General features: G+C 61.2%; 1 protein-coding gene across 3 annotated transcripts in view; it reads right to left on the bottom strand.

Moving 5' to 3' along the window:
* Positions 1180-24849, bottom strand: part of NTN1 (netrin-1) — a 202748-nt gene continuing 179078 nt past the window's right edge. For 2 of the 3 annotated variants that reach the window (XM_021066258.1, XM_021066257.1), the window contains exons 6-7: positions 18765-18839; positions 1182-5024 (exon numbers count right to left, since the gene is read on the bottom strand). In XM_021066258.1, the coding sequence (XP_020921917.1) occupies positions 4696-5024; positions 18765-18839 (404 nt within the window). In that variant the 3' untranslated portion in view covers positions 1182-4695. 3 annotated transcript variants of the gene reach the window in all.

Raw genomic sequence — 24849 nt, 5'->3', positions numbered from 1 at the left:
CCCTGGGGAGCTCTCTGACCCCCAGGAGGGTCTGGGGTTTGGACTGGACCACGCTGGCCCCTCAGCAACCCCTCCGCCGGCTCTTGCCTTGGCGTTCCGGGCTCTAAAACGGACCTATCCAACCCCCTTGCATCAGGAATTAGCAGCCGCTTAGGGGACTGGCTGCCCTGAACGCGGCAGATGTCTTGAATCCTGCACCTGGTCCAGCGGGGTCTGAACTGGCTCTGAGAGGAGCCTGTGGCTGCAGGAAGGTCTTGCCCGAGACCCACACCCTGCCTACCGGCTTGGTGTCAGGCACTGCCCTTCCAGCTGGGACGTGGACCCGGGACTCCCCCTGCGTCTCCCCACCCTGGCGTGGACCCCTGGTTCCTAGAGCCGGACTCCTGGCGCAGGTTGGGCTGGCCCTGTTCCTTTCCGAGCGGAAGCTAAGGGCGCCTCGGCCAGCTTTCCGCGCAGCGGGGATGTGCCTTCCGGGGCCAGATGAACCTGCGTCGCTTAGACTTGTCTTCCAAACAGCTGGGTGCAGAAATTACAGCTTCCTGGTGACAATCGGCTCCACTTGGCATGGCCACCCAACATGTCCCTAATAACTGAATTGTTTATTTAATAGAGCAATCACAGCCAGTTGGAGGTTTAAACCGCGCTCCCCCGAAACCCAGTGAGCTCAGCCCCTGGGGGCTGCGTAGCGCTGACCCTGACCCAGGCCGCCGCGCCCCGTGAAGCCTTAGCGAGGAGAACCTCTGCACGTCACCAGCCCTGGTGTCTTTTTAGCGCATCTCCCCTTGGCTGCAGACAGAAGACTGGTGGCGGAAAGACCCGGACACTCCTTGCAGGTTTGGGGTCAGATGGGGAGGCTGCAAGGGTGGCTCTGCCCTGTCCCCTGGGGCCCCCTGGCCCGGAGCCCTAGGAAGCGGCCGGGATGGATCCCAGGGACGGCCTCTTTGGGGCTGTCCCATTTGAGAGCCTCTAGCTCACAAGCACATTCGGAGCCAGCCAGCCCCTCGGGCCTTCCAAGGAAAGCTGCCCTCTCCTGTCTGTCTGGCAGGGGTCTTTGGGCTCTGTCACACTGGTGTGTTCTCAGACCAGAAGCCACCCGCCTTAAATGGCCTGAAAACTGCCATCCTTTCCTCTGCACACCGACCACCCGCACTCAGGCCTCCAATAAAGACCGGGAGATGGAGAACAGTGTACAAGAGTTTATTTAATTGATATCGGAATTTAGTTCTATCATGTGGGGCCCACGTTACAAGTTCCATCTGGGTCCATTACAATTCTAACCAAAAAAAAAAGAAAAAAAAACCTTAAAAAAAATCCACAACTTTTTCATGTCATTAAATATATTCATATATAATAACTGTAATATATTAGTATGCATTGGAAAGGAACATTGACCCAAACAATATGTCATGGTCACAACTAAACATTTACAATTCTGAGTGAACAGAACTCCGAAAGGCAGGAGGGAGTCGGGGAGGGTGGGAGGCGCTGGGGAGCAGGAGGGGAGTGGGGCTGGCGGGGTCTGGGCGCGGACACGCTTGGGTACCCTAGGGTGCGGCCGGGCTGTGGTCCGGGTCTGGGCCCCGTAACCCCACTGCGGTTGCTCCACGCTCCAGCCTGCCTTTGAACACGGAGACCCTGATATTTTTCAGTTACCTAAAGGGACCAGCTCCTGATCCCTCGGGGTCTCCGTGATTTCTATCGCGGCGCAGCCCGGGCAACTCAAGGCGGTCTGTGCCTGTTGCTGCGGCTACTGCAGAGGCAGAGCCCCAGTGGGCAGCTCCCGGCCTCCCCTGCTTGGGCCGCAGAGCTCCCTCCCTCCCTCCCTGGCAGCTGTGGGACCTGAGGCTGCTGTCCCTGCGCCGCTCGCTCGCTCGGCACAGAAGCCTCAGCCTGCAGGCAGGTCCAGGGGGCAGCCCCCCATCTGTCCCCTCACCTCCACCCCAACCTTCAGCGTCACCGTGTGGCAGAAAAGCAGGGACCCCGCACCACCCAGCAGGTAAGGACAAGGACAACTGGGAATCTTTTTCTTTTAAAGACTAATCTGGTATGTTTTTCTTCAAGCACCTACACATCACAAGTCTGGTTAATACACTCTTCGAACGCTAGCGCCACTCCACACCCTCTCCTAACTGTACAAACCGCAACACCTCACCTCCTGGTTCCATCTCCCGGGGCGGGGGCGGGGGAGGAAGAGACGCTTCCCGAGGCTGGGTCCTCACTGCCACCTGCGGGGCTGGGTTCAGAGGTGGCCGGGGTTCGGGCTGGGCCTGTGACGCGGGGAAGGCAGCCCGTGTGGACAAATGCCAACCTGGCCGAGCTGCCACCTTGACCGTCCGCAGAGGCCAGGCCCCTTTGTCCTTGGGGTGCTGAGCAGGAGGGCGAGGCTGGAGCCTGGCTGACCAGGAAGCACAGTGCCCTGCTGCTGGGCAGGCCGCTGGCTCCAGAGCAGGGGCGCCTGGGACGCCAGCAGTGCGAGCCCCTCGGGGACGTGGGGGGGAGACTCCGGCCCAGGGCCGGAGGGGGCGGGGCTGCCACAGCCCTTCCAGGCAGAGCAGAGCAGCCGGGCTGGTGTGAACAGAAGCAGGACGACTGTCTGAGCAGGGCAGTGCCTCGCAAGGACTGGGCCGACAAAACGCACGCACACCACACGGGGCGTTGGAGGGCTGCTGCCTGCTTGGAAAAGCGCCTTGGCTCTCAGCCTTGGTCCTGGATCCCGCTGAGACCAGTACGCCTTCCCAGGGCTGTTCTGTCTTCTCCCTGTCTCTGGGGGCGTCTCTGAAATGCCCCCAAACACCTCCAGGCAGCCAAACAGCCTCAGGATTAGCTGAGGCCAGGCTTCCAGAGACTTGCCCACCAGCCTGGCTGCCACCTCTGAAGATGACACTGTGCCCAACCTCAGTGGTGACTCACCTGGCAGTATTCCCCTGCAGCCCGAGAAGAACTGAGTAGGGGCCGCAGAGCTTGCGTGCAACGAGGCCTGTGGTCCGAGAGCCCAGCTCCAGTCTGAATCCAGTTCTCCCACTTTCCTGCCCAGTGACCTTGGGCTTCATTTTACTCCATGTCAGTGGGGGTGAGAACCCCTGTCTCACAGGGTTGGTGTGAAGATAACATGAGGTCGCAGGAGTAAAGTGCCTGGCACAGAGCAGGTGCCCAGTACACGGCAGCTGCGACACGGGCCGAAGCAGGGAGGCAGAGGGAACCCAGACCAGGAGGGCCCAAGCTTCCTGCTGGGCTACGACCCTTTTGCGCTGCCAAACTCCAGCAGGGAAGATAAAACCAATTTCCTCTCTGAGAAGAGCCAGGCCTTGACTTTCAGTGTGCGGGCAGGTCTGGGGGGCCCCGGGGCAGTGCAGCGGGCTCGGGCAGGTGGCTGGGCAGGGGCATAAGCCTGTGTGAGGACATCGGACCCCGTGGACCAGGGCTGCCTGCTTGGGGACAGTATCTCTAGGAAGCTTTAGAAAGGATGCCTGGCTGTCCTTGGGGGCGAGGAGGCGTCCACCAAGGAGGCAGCTGCCGAGGAGCGTGGCCAGGTGCAGCCTAGGCCTTACCAGGAAAGCTGCGGAGGCAGCCCGGCCTGGAAGGGCTGTAGCAGGCTTTCTCAGCCTAGCAGCCTCGGGCCCTGCTCCAGGAGGTGGCAACTGCTTCCTTGGTACCCAGAAACCCAGTGGTCCTGCCCCTGCCAGCCCACACCGCAGGTGCTCAGGCACCTCAAGGCACGGCGGTCCCCACTTCCCCCAGCCATCCGAGCGCCTTAGCCTATGTTCCAGGCCCTCCCCAGCTGTTGACACCGCTGAGGGGCCTTGTGGGAGCTGATGTCATTACACAAACAGTGTCACTGCCGTAAACCCAGCCAGCGCCCCTTCCCCCTCCCCTGGAAAATGTCATAAAGGGTCTGCTTCCAACTTTCCAAAAAGGAAACGGAGGGTTTGCATTTGCAGTGCTGCCTCCAACCCAAAGCGCCAGCAGGCGCGGTGGCCGACCACGACCACCCGGCTCGGGCCTCTCGGGGGTGTCCCTGGCCCCATTGCCCTCGATCTGGGCCAGAATCCTGGTCCAGCATCCACCCCCCAGCTGGGCGGGGGCAGGACCAGCAGGAGCTTCACTGCTCTGGCTGCACAGATTGTAAACCACCCCCACCCGGGGGGACAGAGGCGGCAGGTGGAGGGCGGGCTGGACAGACTACTTAGGCCTCCCTCAAGTGCCCCTCGCCCAAGGTGTCGCCGTCAAGATCCCTGTGGGAATTCCCAACGAAGGCTGGGAGAAGGGGAAGGGATTCTTCGGTCTTGTGTGTTTGGGGTGATGGTTTGGCGGCGGGCCTGGGAGTTCACAGTTCTCCTCAGCCGCCCTTCTCGAGCCCTCGCCGTGGCCCACCTGCGCGGTCCTGCGCCCGCCCGGGCCCCCCTCCCGGCCCCGGGGGAGCGCATCGCGGCTCCGGACGGAGGCCGTGAGGTAGCTGAGTCTCGCCCTCCTTTCTCCGGGGGCCTGGCCGCGGGGGAGGGGGCCCGTGGGGCGGGGCGGGGGCGGGGCCGCCGTGGACCCCGCCCCCGCGCCGGCCGCGGCCCCGCCCCCCAGCTGGGAACGCCCTCGCGGGCCAAGTCCACACGGCCGGCCGCGGTGGCGGCCGCCAGCTCCCGCTCCCGCTCCCGCGCCCCGGCCCCGCCTGCCCGCCCGCCCCGGCGCGCCGCTGCCTCCGCGCTAGGCCTTCTTGCACTTGCCCTTCTTCTCGCGCTGCTGGAACTTGCGCAGCCGCCGCGCCCACGTGTCCCGCCACTGGATCACCAGGCTGCTCTTGTCCGCCACGATGCCGCTCTGGTCGGGCGAGTCCTCCGCGTTGCCCAGCAGCAGGTACTTCTTGAGGGGCTTGATTTTGGGGCACTTGCAGGCGATGTCCCGCGAGCGGATCCACAGGTTCTGGTCACCGCGGCGGATGCGGCTGGCGCCCTGCTTGTACACGGAGATGATGTTCACCGTGAACTTCCACCAGTCCCCCGCCTTGTCGGCCTTCAGGATGTGGATCTGGACGGCTGCAAGGAAGCACACAGGGGAGTGGGCCTCAGCTGCCGCCTGGGTCCCCAGCGCCTGTGGCCAGGAGCGCCGGGGATGGGACTGCCTGTGGGATGGAGAAGAAAGAGGAGACCCGGGGCTGGGAGACCCCACCGGGGCATGCCTGCGTGGTGGCAAAGCCGACCCTGGACCCTTGCCTGCTGATAGGGCGCCAGGGCCACTGCTCCAAGAACTCTTCCTTCCTGCCTGTGCTGAAGGTGTCACCCAAGCATCGTCTTTGGGGACAACCTCCCCCAGGGTCGGGGAAGGCCAGAAGAAGCCTGGAGGAAGGGACCACGCCCCCAGCGCTCTGGGCAGACTGCAGCTGCCAGGCAGGTGCCCTTCACCAGCACAGTGCTGGCCCCTTGGCACAAGCTGAGGGGAGCCTCTTCAGCTGGCACCCCTGCCCCCAGCCACTTAACATCAAGTTCTATGACACTTCCAGATACACAACCCTTGCCCTTGACCCAATCTCAGAAAGCCAGAGTGGGGTCTCCATGCCCAGGTGCAGTGCCCTTCAAGAGGGCCACAGCATCCCCTCCAGAGTCCAGGATCCTTGTGCTGCCCACCTGCCAGGCTGCCTCGCCCTATCCTCCTGACCCTCTCCAAGTCCCCAGGTCACTGCCCCCCCCCATTCTATTCTACTATTCCCCTGAGTGCAGGGGCTCCCAAACTGGAGCAGGTATCAGAGTCCCCTGAAGGGCTTGTCAAACACGCACTGCTGGGCCTCACCCCCGTTTCCCACCCAGGGAACACACTTCGAGAATCCCTGCCTTAGTAAATGTTAACAGATGTTATTTCTGCAGGATATTAAGAGGTATTTTTTTCAAAAGAAGGACATGCTTTAACAAAAAGGGGGGGTTGCTAAAATATGTGAAATACTCGGTCAAGAAGTCTCCTTATTGGAGGCCTTTTCTGATCCTTTCATCTACAAATTGTGGGTGTGTGCGCATGCCTGCGTACTGGTTTCCTAAACAACTCACTACAGGACCCTCTAGCTGGCGCATCTCAAGTCAGCAGAGGCCCCTGGGACCTACCTGGGGGAATTCTGGGGCGGGGGGGAATGGGCACACTGTCATTTCGGGGAGTAAGTGCAGAGGTCTCTACTGCACTAGTCTCCACTCAAGGTAAACGTGGCCTTCCTCCCCCCGCCACGGTCAGAACACAGCACCTTCTCCTTGGGCCCATACCCTACACCCCTGGCGGCTGCCTGGCCCGGAGCTCTCCCGAGAAAGAAGCTTATCTGTCCCGACTGCAGGTGAAGAAGATGTGATACAGGTGAACTCAGTGGCTTCAGCAGCCATGAGGACACGTCCCCAGGGAAGGCTGAGCGGTCAGCACCTGCCCGCTTAGCTCTCGGCCCACCCACCATTTGTCCTGGCCTCCCACGCTGGCTGGCTTCTCTCAAGGTCTCTGGGGGCCCCTCCCGTCCCCTCCCGTGCCCAGGCTTGGCTCAGCACGATGGGAAGAGGCAGGCATGGCTGGGCGCGCCATCAAACGCCATCCAACTCACCCTTCTGGGGTGAGGAAGTGGCGGATTTTCCCATATTTTCACTTCAGCTGTTCCTGGGCATCCTGAACTTTGCACTCCAGTCTGAGGGCTCCAAAGAAAGGCTGCCATGGCAACCGTTTCCATGTTTTTGTCACCAAGGGACTCAACACTCAGTGTGAACTCTGGGGGGGGGGGAGTCCTTCAGCCTGGAGAAGTGGCTGGGCTGTGTGTGTTTGACTGTGCAGACGGGGGTCACCGTGGCAACTGCGTGCCCCTCAGCTAAGCAAAGGGGGAGCCGCCCCCAGCATCCCCGAGAGCCCCGGTTTCCTCTCCTCCTGGTGGCTGAGCTGAATACAGAATGAACATGCCCCACGCTGTGGCTCTCTTCCTGCATGGGACCTCAGCCCTCTGGCTCAGCGGCAGGGGGGGTGGGGGGTGGGGGTGGCCCGCTGAGGATGCTGCACAAGGCACCTCTGGCTGGGGCCCCCGGACAAGGTGGCTTTGACCATCTGCTGGGGTGAAGAGCTGAACTGTGCACCCCCACCCCCACATCCTGACAGCAAATGAACACGGTGATGTCCCAACCCCGGTTCTCTCAGAACGTGACAATTTGGAGAGTCTGGAAGCGCTAATGACGTTCAGAGGAAGTTGCCGGGGTGACCCTGATCCACCATGACTGGCGTCCTCCTACCACGAGATGAGGACACAGACACGCAAGGATGGAGAAGACAGCCGCCCGCAGCCAGGGAGAAAGTCGGAGGAGTCGAGGCCGACCACACCTTGATCCCGGCCTCCGGCCTCCAGCCTCCAGGACTGGGAGGCCAGGCGTTTCTGCGGTTTAAGCCCCTCGGGCTGCGGTGCTCTGTTCCGGCAGCGGGAGCAAACTCAGGCATTTGGAGCGGAGACTCAGGATCCTGGACCTCAGCTCAGAGCCAGGAGGGAGGCAGAGCTGGTGAGATGTCCCGCCGCTGTATGGACAAGAGGCCACAGAGAGCCAGCTGGACAAGGGCAGGCCCTCCAGGGGCCCTTCAGGAATGTGGTCCTTCACAGCAGGAGGCCTGGAGCTCCCCCTCTCCCAGGCAGGGCATCCAGAGCAGCCCCCGCCCCTGAAGGGGACCCACCCATCACCCGGGACACAGCCTGGAGGCAGACCTGGCCCTGCACACCTTGCCGTCCTCAAGATTCCGGGGACCAAAGCAGCGGACACAGGTCAACCGGGACAAAGCACTGGCCCGTGTCCTTCTACCCCAGCAGCTCCCTGGCTGCAGGGTGGGACAGGGCAGGGGCGGGGGGTGGTAGGATTCGTGTGATTATGCTGGAAAAAATCCACATTTCCGCTGCCCTTGGCAACGCCTCTGCATATTACACAGCCCACCAAGTATGAGCTGCACACGCAGTGCACAGGCCAAGTCCCCGCAGTGCACACGGCTCAAAGTATTCAAAACACACACTGCAGCGCTGACCTCAGGCAGACCTACCCCAGACCCTCGGGGAGCATGCTGGGCTCGGCAGCGAGTGGGGCTGCCGCCACCTCTGACGCCCTGCTGGCTGGGAGCCCGGCCTGACTGGGCTCCTCTGGGAACGGGCGTGGCAGCCAGGGGGCAGCTCTGGCCTCCGTGGACCCTGAAAGGCGCCCCTTAACTCCACGTGCCGCTCACTCCAGGCCAACGAACCTTAGCCCTTGGGATGCCTGAGACCCCTAAACCAGCCTCAACGGGGCCAGAACTCGGAGGCCTGGGATGGGGGTGGGGGGCTCCCCCATCCCCTTATTCAGAAACAAGGCAAAGGAGATGACCCGTGAAAAGAGAGTGAGGTCAGCCAGGGTGCTAAGAGGCGTGCAGAGACCCCCGGTCTGCAGGAAGAGGCAGCGGGGCATACCCCCCCACACCCCCGCTGGTGCCTGGATGTAGGGGAAGTGCCCCCTTCAGGGTCCGTACCACACCTCTGAGCACTGCTCACCCCGACAATGAGGTGCAGGCTGGCCCACGCTGCAAGCGGGGCTCTGCTCGGGTGCAGAGAGCAGACCCTGGGTGCGGGGATGAGCCCCCGAGGTGCCCTGGGGAAGCCTCTGTAGGATGCAGCAGGCACCCAGGGAACGGCTGGGGAGGGCACAGCCTCCAGAGAGGAGGTGAACGTCCAGGTCCCGGGTCCCAGGTGGCACTGTCTCCTGGCCCTGGGCTGCCTGAATCTGCAGGAAAGCATCCTTCCCTGCTGCAAGTAGGGCGATGCAGCAGCACCGCCCCCTCCCCAGCAGTTCCGGAGCTCGTGGGAAGGCCTTCTGTGCCAAGACCTGCATCAGCCACCAGGGCAGGGCGACGAAGAGTGATTTCCCCTGCCCGCTCAGGCTGAAGGAGGCACACACCTTCTGACCCTTGGCGGAAGCCTGCACCTGACTCTGGAGGCCTGGCTGTGACTCCCCAGGGGGAGAGGAGGGGACTAAAGGCCCCCCCTACGGTGGCCAGAGGCAGGGAGACAGCCTGTGCCCACGCTGGGCTGGTTGTGGGCAGGGGTAGGAGGCAGGCTGAGGGCCCTCTGAGCTGCATTCCCGGCTGTAGCACGAGGCGCCCACATGTCCTTCCATGGGCACAGACCCCGGCCATCCTCCCAGGGCTCCTCAGCCTCGACAGTGTCCCAGCCCCAGGGAGGTACCAGACCGTCCAAGGCAAAGCAACCTGAGAAGTGGGGAGTCACACGTCCGAGCCTGCATTCCTCCAGAGGGGGGAATGGGGGGACAGGCATCGCAGTCCGGAGCCCCCACTCATTCAAAGCCCCCCTTCCTCCACAGCTCCAGCCCTGGCCCAAGAGACCAAGAAGGGTCAGCTCTGGGCCCTTCAAGAACCTGGTCTTGCCACCACCTCAGACTGGACGGTCAGTGGCAGGAGGCTGACACATCCCCGGCTCGCAGGTTTGGGGGCTGGGGGACGTCCTGCTGGGATCAAAGCTCCTGGCTCGGGACAGATTCTAAGGAAGCTACTAGGTCATCAAGGAGCAGTTCCTGCATATTCGTCTGCCAGCCCGGCCTGCCATGGTGACCTGCTGGGCAGGGCCTGGGGCACAGGGGCGGTGGCCTGGCCGCCTGGGCGGGAAGGGCTGTCCTCCTCTCCCCACAAGCTTGGGACACCTGGGCATCGAGGCTTCCGGGCTCGGGGAGGTCTCTTAGATTTATGGGCTGCTCAGGGAGGGGCCCCAGGGGCTCCCCGCCCCTCCCCGCCCCTCCCGAGGAGGCTTGGGTGGTCAGCCCTGGCCGCCCCCGCCCAGCCCTACCTTCCTGTCAGCCAGTCCAGCCAGGGAAGGCTCGACACCCACCTGCCTCTGAGACGGCGGCCGAATGGGGGAGAGCGCTCACCCCACAGAAACCATTAAAACCACGCGGCGCATCAATCTCCCAGGACGGAAAGCGTGTCATGAGCTGCAGCTGCTTTCATAAAGCGCGGCTCTGACCACATGTTTTGTGGCCCCGTGAAGGTCAGGAGGCTGAGCCTCGTGCGGGGGATGCTGACCTGGGGCTGTGCAGCTGGTGGGGAGTCCTGGCAGCTCCGCCCAGCTTTCACCCAAGGGGGCGGAGGGCTGGGGGCTCACCATGGTCAGACCCCTCCGAGTCTGAGGCCTCAGGAACCCTGGGGCTGCCCCCTCCTGCCACACCCACCGAAACCCCACCTCAGACCTTGAATAAAGTGGGGACACCCAACCTGGGGCTAGTGAAGGCTCCCGCCTTGTCCCTCCTCTGCCAAAGGAGGCACGCCCCCCGCCCCAGCCCAGCAGCGGCGTGGAAGTGGCCTCGGTTTCCCCTGCCGGGTTCCAGGGCTTAGGCTCTGTTCTTAGGAGGTGGAGGGGAGCAGGGGGCGAGGCGCCTGGGACGGTCTGAGGGCCGGGGGCTCCCTCGAGGAGGGGATGACAGGAGATCTGGGATCCGCCCGACTGGGGGGATCAGCCCTGCTCCCTGGGAGACGGGTATGGTTAGCCCTGGCCCCCTGTGCCCCCAGCTTGCAGGCGAGAAGAACTCAGGGGACAGGCCTGAGAGGCTCAGGCAGGAGGGCGGACCTCCCAGGTCCCAGCCAGAGGCCCGCATCGCATCGCGGAGGCTGGGCTCTCCCCGGCAATCGGCCCAAGGGAGCGAGAGCCTGGGGCCGAGGGCAGGAAGCCTCAAGCTGCCTCCCTCCAGTCAGGAGCTGAACCGGCCTGGCCGACTCCTCTAATATGGGGCATGTCCCTGTCCCCAGTTGTCAGAGCGTCACCCTGCAGGACGGCTGAGGCTCCCCCACACCACACTTGCCCAGCCCCTCAAAGCCCAACCACCCTCAGTGGATGGAACCTGCTTCTCCAAGGACAGCCAGAGAAAAGGTCTCGAGCCCGGAAACAGGGACCAAAGCAGGAACCCAGCCAGATCCCTGCGGGGAGGCACCTGTCCCAGGGATGCCCCGCAGTCGGCCGCCAGCACATGCCCTCTGAGGAATCAATCCAGCCGCAGGGAGCCTCTGAAAGGTGTTCTGACCTCAGGCCACGCCTGCCCCCACCTCCCATCCCTGCCTGAGACCCCCACTGGCAGGTTGAGTGGCAGATGTGTTTGTGGGAAGACCTCAGGCAGAGTGACGGTGCTGGGGTCCTTGTGCCAAAGGTGCTAACCCCCAGGGGGCAGGTGACAGGACTGACGAAATGCACCCCGCTGGGGAAGGACGGCAGCCGCAGCGCCTGGGAGAAGCTCTCTGGGATCCCCAAGCCAAGGCGCTGGTAAGCGGGGAGAAGCCAAGCGCTGCCTGGCCGCAGGGGAACAGCCTGGGGTCCCGGGCACCCTGGACAGATCCCTGCTTCCCCCAAACCCCCACTCGGAGCCTCAGTGTCCCCATCTGTGAAATGGGAGGAGGCACCTTTCATCACATGGCCTTCCCTACCCACACCTCCTTCCTAAAAGCGGGATGTCAGAGGAGAGAAAGCTCCAGGGATGGGGACAGGTGGGGCCTGGAGCTGCCCAGACCCCAGGGCAGGCCCCTGTGGAGCCCAGCACCCCACAGCTGCTGGGGCGCTCGAGAGGAGAAAGCCGGGCTCCACGCTCCCCTGTCTGTGGGCATGGGGAGGCCCTGCAGCCCAGCCCAGCCCCCGCCCGTGGCAGGACGCCCTGGTCCGTGCAGCGGTCTGCGGGCTCAGGGGCTCTTGTCGAGCTGTCACTGGCCTGCTGGCCCTCCCTGCCCGACGTGGTGGTCACCGCCTTCTGCGACCTCAGGCTGACTCAGGCTGCCCCAGCTCCACATCTGGCCTCCATATGGGGCTGGCACTCTAAGGGGGGGAGGTCACATCTGGCTGGGGAAATCAGAGGATCCCCAGGGGGCCGGTGACCCCTGGGGAAGGGTCAGTCAGCCTCTGAACCACCACGCCGTGTGCCGCTGGCTGGTTGCCACTCCCAGCCACCATGACCAGCTGCCTCCCTGCTCAGCCCATGACCATGCCAACTGCCTGGCTCCCCAGCTAGCTGGCCCTTGGGGGACAGCCCTCAGGGGGCTCCTCTAACATCTGCACCCCACTCACCCCAAGGCCTAAAGTCACAACCTTCTGGAGACGCAGGAGCCTGCCCTGTGCTGCGCACGTGCAAGGGCTGATCCTGATCAGGAAGAGCTACCGACCCCGAGGTCGAAAAAAGGAAGGGCAGGGGGTGTCAAGACGGGCAAAGCCATCATTTGCCGAGGCCTGAGCTGTAAGACTCTCCCTGCCACCCCGCTCATCAGATCCCGGCCTGAGCAGCTGGACGGGAGCCGGCAGACCGCCGCGCCCGAGAATCTACAGCAGCTCCACGGGAACCTGCAGTCGTTCCAGCACCAGCTCCACCTCCTCGGCACCTACCTCCCTGCCGGCTGGGTCTCCCCACCCTCCATCACGGACCTTCCGTGACCTGCCTCCCCCTGCCCCCAGTCAGCCCGCCTCTGGGGCATCACCTGCACCCCACCTACCATCTTGGCTCCACCACCTCGGACAGCCCCGCCACCGCGACAGTCACGTGGCCACCCCTGCTCCTCCCCTAGGAGGTCTCCTTGGGGCTTATCAGGAGCTGGGAGCCCAGGGTGCTGTGGGGGAGTTGGTCCTTGAGGCTTCTGAGGAAGACCGTGCCCCCTCTGCTGCCAGAGGCTCAGCGCCTGGCATGGGCGGTGGGGTGGGAGGAGGGCTCTCAGGCTTTGGCGGCCCTGGTCTCTGGCACGTTCTTGACCATGTGGAGTCGCAGCATTCCATCGGCAGGAAGAAAAAGCCCTCCCTCGCCGGTGGTTCTGGGGCTTCACTAAGGGTGAGTGGAGGCTGGGAGGTGCCGTCCAGGGCCTGGCACGGCCTCTGCACTAGGGGTTCTGCTGCCCTGAGAGCACAAGGTACTTGGTGGGGGTACCACTGTAAAGCACAATTGCGCTGCAGTCCCCAGGCCCACCTCTGCTAGGGGCCCCAAGGAGAGCACACGCATGCACACACACATGCACACACTCAGCCTGACAAACCCAGCTTCGCCCCACACATGCCCACAGAGCTTCTGCTCCGAGCTGGATCCTCAGAAACCACCCTGGAGGGCTCTCGAGAGGATTGCTCGGGGCCAATCATCTTAGGAAAAGCATTCTGATTTTTCCATCCGGTGGTGCCAAGATGTCTTTCAACAAAAGGGGTGACTAATAAACATTTCTGGGAACGAATCATTTTTCCAAGAACTGGCAAAAATGAGATGATTTCACCTTTCAGAACTCAAGCTGTCTGTCCTCCCCCCGTGGCTTCCGAACCCCAGGGCAGCAGCACCCCTGTGCCAGCTAAGCCAGGCCAGCTCTCGGTGGCGGCCGAGCGGCTTCTGCACGCGGAGGTGGACCTGGCTGCGGAGACCCATTGGCCTCTCCCCCGGCCTCCGCCCCGCGTGCCCTCTTCGCCCACTTGCCCCCTGAGCTGAGACACTTCGCCCCCTGCCCGGGAGCCCTGCTTTGCCCAGGGAGCACTGGCTCCTTGGGCTCCCTCCTTCAGGAAGCCCTCCCTCCACACCCCCTTCGGAGGATGGTCCAGGCCCCGCTCACGCCCACCCAGGCTGGACCCCGGCCACACAGCCCCCTCCTCCTGCTATCATGTGTGCGCGGTCTCCCCACTGGGACCTGAAGCTCCTGGAGGACTGAGCCTATGTCTCCTCCATCTGTCCACCCAGTGCCTGGGACGGGACAAGGTACGCGGCAGGTGCTCAGTGTCTGAGGGGGACTGGCTGGGGTGGCGACGGCATGTGAGGGAGCAGGACTCCTGGGATGTGGGGGCAGGGCCCGCACAGTGGCCGTCGGCGACAGGGCAGTGCCGGGAGGCCGTGCAAACCGAGGAGCTGAGGGCCAGATGCCGGCGGCTCTCAAGGCACACAGGCCTCGAAGGGGCGGGCAGGCCGCACTTCCACCACAGTCAGGAGGCCAGAAGGTCCATTTCCCACACCAGCCCAGGGGTGTCTCAGCCTGAAGCCAATGCCAGTCCTTGACCTGGCCGGCCTAACATCCCCACAGTTAAGTGCCCTGGACAGTGTCACTGGGTCTGCTCGTCGCCTGACTGCAGGTCCAGGTCCTGCAGCCTGGGCTCCCAGGTCAATGCACCGCAGAGGTGGCGACTCCAACAGGGGTGCTTGCACACGTGCACACTCCCAGAGGCACGTGTGCGGACACACATGCACCCACATACACTCATGTACACACTCAGTGGGAGCATTTACACAAAGGAAGGCACCTGGGTCTTCCTGAGACGGTGGCAGCAAGTGCAAATACTTGAAACTGGTAAAAAGCGTCTTCCGTGCATACCTGGCCCACACTGAGCCTCCCGCGGGCGCCTGTTCAGCCTTTGAAAGGGGAGCTGGATCCCCCTAGAGGGCAACAGAGGGCTGAGGCAGCCCCAGGGGACCCTGCCCTTGGAGAGGGCGCAGGGGAGCCGCCATCCTTGTCACACGGCCAAAGACGTCACACCCTCTTGATCACGCCACCACCGGACAGATGAGGAAACTGGGGCCCAGCCTGGACCACGGTCACAGTCACTCTGCAGATACAGACGCGGCCTCCAGATTCTGGGGACAGCGCCCCTCCCTCCAGCTGGGAATGGATCGGCCACCCTGGCCTGGCGTCTCTCCAGGTCCGGAGTGAGGCCTTCCCAGCCCAGATCCTTCCTTCCCTCCCCCCGCCCCCCGCCCCCTGCTGGGCCGTCTCTCACTGGGAACAGGGGCAGCCCAGGTCGCTTCTCGCTGCTCCCACGGACACCGCCCAGGTCAGCAGAGACCCGAATCCGTGCCCTCCAGCCACACAGGGTCCAGACCCTCCGAACTGGCCTCAGAAGAGGAAGGGGCCTGGGGCCTGCTCCTTGCCCGGCAGGGGCGGCCAACCCGAGGTTCTAATTAGCAGCTTCTGGAACATCCAAGTGCCCAAGTGAAGGAAATGTGTTTCCTAATTGGCTCCCTGCCGGGGTGTCAGTCAGAGAGCAGGGATTACGCAGCCCCTCCAAGCCTCCCTCCCCGACCCGACCCTCCCTGAGGCTCTGGCTGGCTTCGCTGCCTCCCCTCCCAGGCCAGCCAGCTCCCTTCCCGGCCTCCTCCTTCCTGCTCACCTGCCCTGGGCGGGTCCAGCTCTGCCAGATGTGGAAGGGACATCTCCACTCACACCTCATCCAGGGGTGCTGGGATTCAGGGGCCCAGCGGGATGCAGGGAAGATTCCTCACAAGGTCCGCAGAGCCCCGTGGGGACCTGGCCCCTGGCCTCAGAGCAAGGACCGCAGCTGCTGCGGGCTGATGCCCTGCTGCCCTCAGGGGCCCCTGCCCAGCCGCCATGGGTGGCAATCGCTCCTTCCCTGACACCCCTCCCTGCCTGCCCCCACCTTGAGCCCCAGACACTTCTGTCCTGCACACAGATCTGGCTACAAAGCTGAGGTGGGGGTGCTCCCCGACTTTCAGGTAACCCTGAAAGTATCATGGCCAGTCTTGGGGACCAGAACCCCCGCCTCCAAGAGTCTTCAGGGGATGCGCAGGGGCAGGGCCAGTCCTGGCCTCAGGGCAACAGGACATTAGAGCTGATGGCACAACGGTTCCGGACCTCGTCAGTGTCCTGCGGAGCCTGCCACTTCTCTCCCATGTCCGCCACTTCTCCACTCATGCCCTGCAGCAAACCACTGGCTGCTGGGCGCTGCCCCTGGCAGTGCGGGCTGGGAGCCGGGGTGCCTGCCATGACGGCTGGGAAGGTGGGCATGCTGGCAACCTCACCCCTCTTGGTTTGAGAACAGGTGGGGCCGTGGAGCTAAATGTGATGGGCGGGGTTGGAAAGGCTGGGCCTCTGCTGGGCAGGTCACCTCAGCCAGCGGGCCAAGGCCCCCACCTGTGACATGAGGGAACCGAAGCCCCAGCTTTTCCGGGATAATCTCGAGGCAGTCAGGTGCAGGGAAGGGAGGGCCGAGTCAGGAAGCAGAGGAGCCCAGAAGCCCAGTTCGACCACCCCTCTTGCTGCCCAGGGTGCCCCAGCAGGCAGGGCTCAGGGAGGGCCCCGTGGGTCTGTAACAAGAGAGAGCCAGGCACCTTCGCAAGAGAAGGACCTGCCTGCTGATGGAGGGAGGAGAGCTGGGGGGGGGGCTGCATTATCAGGGACCGGGGAGGCAGAAGCCTCTGGAGGAAAAGGAGTCAGAAAAGAAGAAAAGGAGACCAAAGAACCAAGAGAAGACGGATTCCATTTAGGTAACTTCTAAACCAAAGCCCGGTGTTTCCTTTGTCCCAGGAAGAACAGAACGCCGGCTGTGGCCCACACTCACAGCAGGTCTGCGCGGCTCCCCCTCCGCCCAGCCCTCTCCCAGGGTCTGCTGAGGATGCTCCAAGACCTGAGCGAAAGCATCCTCCCCAGGCGGCCACCCGTTGCTCCCCCGCCCCCCGCCCCGTCCTAGGAGGAAGTGAGGCGGGTGTGGCAGAGTGACCCCAGCTGTCTGGGCCTGGGGCAGCGCTCGGCCCTCACGCCCTAAGCCCGGGACACTGCAGAACACTTGGGCCCTCCTGCCCGAGGCCCCGCCCACAGGGGTCCCACCTCGCTGTCCCCAGCAGCCGCTGACCGCCCGGGGCCACACAAGCCTCATCCCAAACCACCAGGTGGCCCCCGGTGGCTGCTGTCACTCTGGGCTGGAGACAGCACTTCCTTTACTGTTAAGCCACCTCAAAGCTGGTGTTCAAAATCCAGGTCCGTTTTCCTGGAAAGTCGCGAGTGCTGCACCACCTCAGGGTGAAAGCACTTAAAGGGGCTCTGTAAGAATTCGATGTGGACCCGAAGCCCAGTCACTTCAGAACCGCACCTCCCGCCTCATTCTACTGGGAGCGTGGCTGGGCTTCGGAGTGGGCGGCGGGTGCCGCGTGCAGCTGGGCATGTGCACACACTCTCACGGTAGAGCGAGGAAGTGCCTCGATATTCTTTCAGCCTCATCTTTCACTTCGTGACGCTAAGCGATCCTGACCCTGGTCCTTGTTAAAGAAGAGCACCTTATGTTTGGTGCCAACAGCGGGCACCCCAGGCTGGGCCACCGCATGCCAGTGGTCTGGTAAGGGTGCCACTCGGGTTCTGCACAATGAGGCCTTGGCGCCACTCACAGTTCCCATCCCACCCCGCCTCTGCTTAAGGCTGCACCCACAGCACGTGGAAGTCCCCAGGCCAGGGACTGAGTCTGAGCCCCAGCTGCAGCCTATGCCAACACTGCGGCAAAGCTGGATCCCTTAACCCACTGCGCTGGGCAGAGGACTGAACTCACGCCCCCAGGGCGACCCAAGCCGCTGCAGTCAGATTCTTAAGCCATTGTACCTACCACAGGGGAAACACCCCCCCCCCGCCGCAACTCCACTTCTCCCCCCACCCCTCAACCTGGCTTCCAGGGGACCAACCGAAGTCATTTTGCTGGGAGCCCAGGAGGTGCTGGCCCCGTGCTGGGTGCTTCTGCTTAACACAGTAGGGTCCTCGCCCCTTTGTTACAAACACCACGGAAACTGCGGCTCAGAGAAGCAATCGGACTCGCCCAGGGCCGCGAGAGGCCGGCTAGGAGAGCTGCGCAGAAAACACACCACGCAGCTCCCCAGAGGCGCTGGGGTGCAGGAGAGGGCAGGGCCACCAAGGCCTCTCGTGGGGACGCACCTCCAGGGACCAGATGGAGGAGGGACGGGCAAGACCAGGGAACATCCCGCTGGAGTGGGGTGGTGGGCAGAGGGAGACAGGCGGCGTGGACTTCTGGGGTCTGAGAAAAGGTGCCCCAGCCTCAGCTGGAATCAGCCCAGCCCAGCAAGTCACAAGGAGGGGCCCAGGGTGCAGAGAGCCAGGCCTGGGTTCAGGGCCCCTGGGCTGGTGTCCTGGCTGGGTGACGGACGCCCTGGTCTCCACACCTGGCCTTCCCCACTCCCCAGCCTGTGGCGGCACCATCTCCTGGGGATTTCTGTTTGCGATCCCGCTCGAAAGTGCCCCCTCAGCTATCTGCACACACCTGCCCCTGGGCTACAAAGGGCTCCCCTCCTCCTGCAGGCTCCCTGACCGCCTCCCAGCCACTGTGCAGTTAGTCCCTGACCCCAAATCACATGGTGTCTGGCCAGCCCAGGCCTCCAGCCAGCTCGGACCCACCCGGGGACCAGAAACCACAGGGCCGGCTCCCCACCTCCCCTGGGGAGGACTGGCGTGAGCAGATCCTCAGCCAGGGCTTACGGAGGCAGCAGAGAGCCCGACGGAGAAGGGGCACGGGGCTGCCCAGTACTGGAGTGGATGGTGCGTGGAGAGATGGGGGCCTGACCCCTCTTTCCAGGAAGGGAGCCTGAGGCCAGCTCCCAGCTGGCAAGGCCCTCGGAGACCCCCGAAGCTGCCCCCCATCTTCTGGTACTTCAGAATTACTGGCAAGCTGCTTCAATGCAGATTCCCAACCCTGCTCAGTCCTCAGAGTCAACCCTCGCTTCTGGAATCGGCCTTTGAAACACCAAAGGGGATGGTTTTTTTCTGATGCCTGGAGGACCTCTCTTTGAGCTACCGAGGCTGAATGCTCAAGGGTGCCCACAGAGCCGCCCGGGGGCAGAGTGAAGCCTGGGAGCCCCAGGCCCTTGGGGCCCCACTAGCCGCGACGCCCCCTGCAAGGCCAGGGGAGAACCAGCCGCCACACCTGGCTGGTCACAGGGGCTCTGTGACCAGCACCCACGCAGGGCCACCTGCGCCCCAACCCCAAGCCCCTCGTGGTCACGAGAGCCCGCCCGGCAGACTAGGGGCCGTTCACTCACCGTAGTCCTTCTTGCAGTATTTCTTCATGTTAATCTTCAGCTTTCCCTTGGAGGCCTTGCAGTAGGAGTCACAGTCTGCAGGGGAGGGGGGAGCACAGACAAAACCTAATTAGGCTGCTGCAGAACAGGCCCGGGCCGGGCGGAGGCCACCTCCCGCACAGCCGGAGGCCTGGGATACCCATGGGCCAGGCCGCGCGCGCGGGCGGGCCTTCTCGAGAGGTGCTGGGGACAAAGGGCCCCCGCCCGACCCACCCCCTCGGCCCCTTGGCCTCCGAGAGGGACTCTGGGGGCTCCCGTATTGTGCCACCCAGGGCTTCTGAGCACCACACAAATTCCCCTGTTCTTAAGACGCAACTGGAGCCTGATTAAAGCCGATAGAGGCCTCATTGTCACCCCGCGCCCCGGGTCTGTGTCAGGCGCTGGCTTCCATGGTGAGCAGCCTCTGGCTGGGGTCAGGCCCCAACAAAAGAGGTCACGGAGGAAATTAGCAGCCCATGAAGCATTAGAAAACCCCTTTGGTGTCCCCTCTACTGGAGTGTGCAAATAAAATGCCCCGTGAGGGAGGGCTCAGTTCTAATGGGCCCTACTGCTGAGAGGCAGGGCCGCGGGGCCCGCGACAGCCGGGTATCACCTTGGGGACGCCCCAGAGCCGAGCCCGAGCAGGGCAGGAGGTGTGGGGGCCCCGGGACCTGCCTGTGGCCCGGCCTGCTTCTCCTGGGGGTGGCCTGTGTCGGCCACCAACACAAGCCTCCAACACCAGCCCCCGGGTGCCCCCTCCCTGCCAGCTGTTTCTGCTCTGCAGACAAGGTGATGCCGTGCCTCTGCCAAGTCTGTGTTCACACGTCAGCTTCTGGCACGACGGCCGGCCCGCTGCAGAGGCCCAATCAATGGCTACAATACACCCTGGGCCACCACTCACAGAGCCCCCTGTGCTGGCTCCTGCTGAATTCTCACCACCATGTCTTGATCTGTGGGTGTTATTCCTACGCTTTGATAAGGAACCAGAGGCCGCCTGCCCGATGTATCTCAGACAGCTAGCAAGGGGCAAAGCCGAGCCTCTCCTCTCTCCCCATCTGCAGCATGCAATAGTTCCTGGGCCAGGGATCAAACCCGAGCCACAGCAGTGACAACACTATGTGCTTGTCCACTAGGCCACCAGGGAACTCCAAGGCTGCGCCTTGACTCGGGTCTGAGACGGCAAAATCACTGTACTCATGGTTTCACCACGCTGAGTCTCAGTAAACACCAACAGGCTCTCCCTCAGGGCAGGCAGGCCACGCCAGCAACTCCCAGACGCTGGCAGCGAGGAGCAGCCAGGCCTGCCCCAGGGCTGCAGAGAGCTCAGCCTGTTCCAGGAGCAGCAATGCAAAAAGGCTGGGTGTTGCATCCTGGTCAGGAGGACGGAGATACACAGACACACACACACACACCCCCCTCATCCAGCCAAGAGGAAAACCGAAGCCCGGCCGGGGTAAGGAGTAACCTGTGTGCGAGCATGGGAGCCCAGGACAAAGCCAGGGCGGAGGCCAGGCCACCCGTCCCCCCCCCACCCCCCAAACCATCACTGAGACCTGCAGAGGACATTCAGAGATCACCCGAGTCAGTCCCTGGCCCCGTAGGAGGTGGCTGCCTCCATTGAGGTCCTAATTAAAGCTGAAACAGCTCCATCCTGCTGCCTGGCAGCCCACAGACGCCCCCTGAGCCAGCTTCCTGAAGCATCCTGTTAGGAACCAGCCTCAGGAAAAAAGAAAAACAGCCCCTCTTCCTGCTCCCAGGGGTCCAACTTGGACCCCCCCTCCCCCACCCCCGCCAGGACGCCATGCCCTGGGGCACCAGAGCCCACAGCGCCAGCCCCTCCTGCCAGCTGGATGGCTAGCTGGTTACTGGGGTCAGGACCTCTTGGAAGGCAGGGACCAGGGCATCCAGGGAGTGCTGCGTTCCACTGGGGCCCAGCCAAAGAGGTCGGGAGAGAGGTGACAGTGGGCCCCACACACAGTCAGTGGCACTGGCACCCCCCAATGGCACCACCCGTCACTGCTGGGAACAGCCGCTCCAGGTCACATCTCTGCCAGCTCAGGGGCAGATGATGCTCATGGCAAAGCCACTGCTGGGGCTGAACCCAGGCCATGCGTGGGTCCTTGTGTCCCCAGTGAGGTGGCCGGAATCCCTGCCTGCTCTTTCCACTCGGGAAAGGACTGGAGCAACAGTGGTGCCAATGACATCACTGCAGGGACAGGCCTGAACCCACTCTCGTCACTGACTCGCTATGTTTTTGGCCCACCCTGGTACCTGCGTTTTGATCAGCTTCCTGCCCTACCTCCTGTGGGGTCGAGCCATTCCCCCCACCTTCCCATCTCAGCCCTGGAGGCAGCCCCTGATGGGACATTAGCTCCTCAGCTCCTCCAAGCCTCAAGGCAGCCCTGCGAGGGAGACACCGGGATCCCCATGTCTGCACAGGACAGCAGGGCTCAGCAAGGGTGCAGGGTGCCAGCCCGAGCACCCCTGCGTGGTGGGGGAGGGGGAGGCAGTGCCCAGGCCCACCTGCCCCTGCACCTCCGCCCACTCCCCCCGCCATCACCCTCTAGCAGCACCTACAGCTCTTCTCTTCAGAGCTAAGAAGCCACCTGGGACAGGTGCATCCTCAGACGCGGGCACCCATCACCACCCATTTGATCCAGCTCCAGACCCGCCTGACAAATCAGTCGCCCCACAAACGTCAGGGGTCTGCCCCTCCGTGACGACAGCCGGGCACTAGCGAGGCACTGCCCTCAAGTCTGCCAAGCAGCCCATTACACAGACAAGGCAGTCTGGCTCCCAGCCCAGGCTCTACAGTGGAATAATCCAGAAACTTCAGGAAAGCACGGATGCCTGGGTCACGTTCGCAGACATCCTGACTTAAATGCTTAAGAGGCAGCCTGCGTGTCTAGATTTTTAAAGTTGCCCAGTGAGTCCAAAGAGCAGCCAGGGATGGAACCAGTCTGAACCAGCCATCGCTGTGGGAGGTGGGGACAGGGTCTCTGCACCCAAGACTTGCACGGAGGACCCAGGCTGGCAGAGGAAAGGCCCAGACAGGTGGCTGTCCCCTCAAAGGAGAGTCACAGGGCAACCCCAAGCCGCGTGTCCTTGCAGGAGATGGTGCCAGCCTCAGCACGTGTAGGTGTGTAGCTGTACCTGGTTTTCGGTGTTGTGCTTTATTGTGTGGCTCTCATGTCTTTTGGTCAGAAATTCTCATCGGGTCAGTGTGCTTGTTATCGTCAAGTGTCCCCTGGTCCCGCCCAATGTGCTGACTCCAATTGAGCTGTGAGCTAGGAAAAGAGCAAGACCCCACTTGCTGGAATTGTGCGTCAAGCATGGGTCGGGAGGCCTGGAACGCGAGGCCGAACCACTCTCTTGCGGGTGAAGCCAACGACCCCAGAGCACGGACTCCGTGGCAGCGCCTGACTGCCTGTGGACTCCGGCTGGCTCTACTCCAGAGAACTGAGGTCACTGGACAAGTGGTCCCTGGACAAGGAACATGTTCCTGCATTTTCTTTTCTCCAAACACATAAAGCTACAGAGACTGCTTCTAGGTGGACTAAACACTCACTGCTTGAAAATGCATCTTGGACTCCTTCAAAATGGCATCTACTTGGCAGCTACCCATGCAGCCTCTCCTGTTTTGTTCCAAAATAGCTATAAAGACAATGAAAAAAAAATGAAAATTCACACTCATGCCAAAAACTAAACTGATAGATGACCCAGTGCTGGAATCTGGGAGCAATCGCTATTAATTAAAGGCAGATGGTGGTGGAACAGGCAAAACCTGTCCAGCTTTTACCTCAGGACACAGCTCTTTGTCTGATGAACAGAGAAATCCCGCAAAGGGGGAACATGACGGGGAGATGACAACCAGAAAACAAATGGGCAGGAAGTGGGTGGGGGCCTGGCGATGGTGCCCCCGTCCGGCGAGGGGACGCTTAAGGAAGGGGAGGGACGGGGAGGATGGTGTTGGCAGCGCGTGCGTGTGCACGTGCAGTTTCATCTCCATCGCTGGTCAGAGAAGGAGAACATCAGGCAGGGGAGATGGAGCAACAGCACCTCCAAGACAAGGAGCAAATGGAGGAAAAGGCTGGTGGGGACTGGGACGTGGAGAGGGAGCTGGACACAGTGCCCTGCCGTCCAGCGTGGCTGGAACGGGAATCCAGCTGTCACGCCAGGACAGGAATCTGCAAGGTTTGTTCTTGTTTTTTTTGCCAAGTGCCAAACAATGAACAGTTTAGGCTTTCCAGGCCAGAGGGTCTCTGCCACAGTATTCACATCACTGTTGCAGCTGAAAACGGCCATAGATGATATGTAACTGCATGTGCCTATCAGACGAAAATCAATGAAAGACAGGGCCTCTGTGAGATAGGAGTAAAAAGCCGTTGGGGAACACGAGGCTGAGCTGAAAAGGGCCGTAATGACACAGAAAGGGGTGGATGCATGAGAGAAAGAAGAGCTGTCGAAACCAAAACCCATGAGACCAGGAGCACAACTGAAACAGACTTTGGAAGCAGTTGACAGAAATGTAGAAAAAGGATTCAGAAACATGGAGGATAAATTAGAGATTCTCCCAAGATTTGGAGGAAAAGGATCAAGACATAGCACCTGTGCAAGAGCAAATGACAGGGATCTGAGAGGCAAAGCGGAGAGATGGTCTGTGATTGGGAGGAAACTGCAGCAGAGACCAAATTCAACAGCAGGGAGCACCCAAGGCAGGGTTCCGGAGCTAAGGGCGACCTACACAGGCACAAGGAGAGACACACTGCATTTCTGGACAGAAGGAAAAGAGACCAACACGACCACATACACATTTGCAAAACATGAAATACCAGGATGAGGGAGTTGCCATCGTGGTCCAGTAGTAATGAACCCAACTAGCACCCATGAGGACACAGTTTTGATCCCTGGCCTGGCTCAGTGGGTTAAGGATCCAGCATTGCCATGAGCTGTGGCGTAGGTCACAGACACGGCTTGGATCTGGCATTGCTTTATGGCTGTGGCATAGGCCAGGGGCTACAGCTCTGATTTGACCCCCTAGCCTGGAAACTTCCATATGTCATGCATGCAGCCCTAAAAAAAGTCAAATATATAAATATATGTGTGCGTGTGTGTTTAAATATATATAAATACCAGGATAAGGGAAAAAAAATGTCTGTGGATTTAAAATCGACACGAAGCTGGCCAGATGACCATGGAGCAATGTCTAAAGGCTGTGAGGAGGGAAATGTTTGAGATGCAATACTTTTATACCTAGCTAGACTGTCTTCTATGTATGCAGGCCACAATAAACCAAAGACATTCTCAGGTATGCAAGGTTCCAACCATGTCTCCTTTTTGAGAGGAATAATTGAGAATGCTTTCCAACCAAGAAATAAATCAAAATAAGAGCTTAAGAAAGGAAAGTCCTGGAATGAATACACTGGTGTATTTTGCAGTGAACAGCAAACAGAGGTCCCCAATTGGGTTCTAAAAGTGAGGGTAAAGATCAAAATAATTTTAAAATGTTTGAAAGGGAGCCTCAGAAAATGTATACGTATGTATAAATAACTAAAAATTTAGGCTGAAACTTCTGATTAACAAAAACTTAAGAATGAGGTGGGGAACACAACTTTTTGTCTTAAGTAGAATGCAAAAGGTGCTATTTCATACTTGACTTTGGTAAGAAAGAACTATTAGATCAAAGAGTGCTTCTGAAAAACCCAAAGATAAACACAAACACCAGAGGAGTTAATAAATAGGTTATAGGTAATACGCCATGAAGATACGAAATGGAAACTATAAAAGGCAATTAAGATCAATTTGGATCACAGAACACCTTTCTAAAAACAAAACGCTGAATGTAAATGGAATCAACTCTACTGAAAACTGATCTTAAAAATATTAAATGACTGCTTAAGAGAGACATAACTAAATGAAACACATTTTTTAAAAGCTTACAACTTTTAAAGAAGTTGTAAGTTTGTCACTAGGAGACAAAGAAGTTCAAGAACAACAGAGAAATTTGTGTCCAGTAACATCGTATTGAAGCATGCAAAAACGGCGAGAAATACAAAAAAGAACAGAA

The sequence above is a fragment of the Sus scrofa genome, chromosome 12, assembly GCF_000003025.6.
Source record: "Sus scrofa isolate TJ Tabasco breed Duroc chromosome 12, Sscrofa11.1, whole genome shotgun sequence".
Classification (NCBI taxonomy): domain Eukaryota; kingdom Metazoa; phylum Chordata; class Mammalia; order Artiodactyla; family Suidae; genus Sus; species Sus scrofa.
This window is presented reverse-complemented; position numbering and strand designations above follow the sequence as displayed.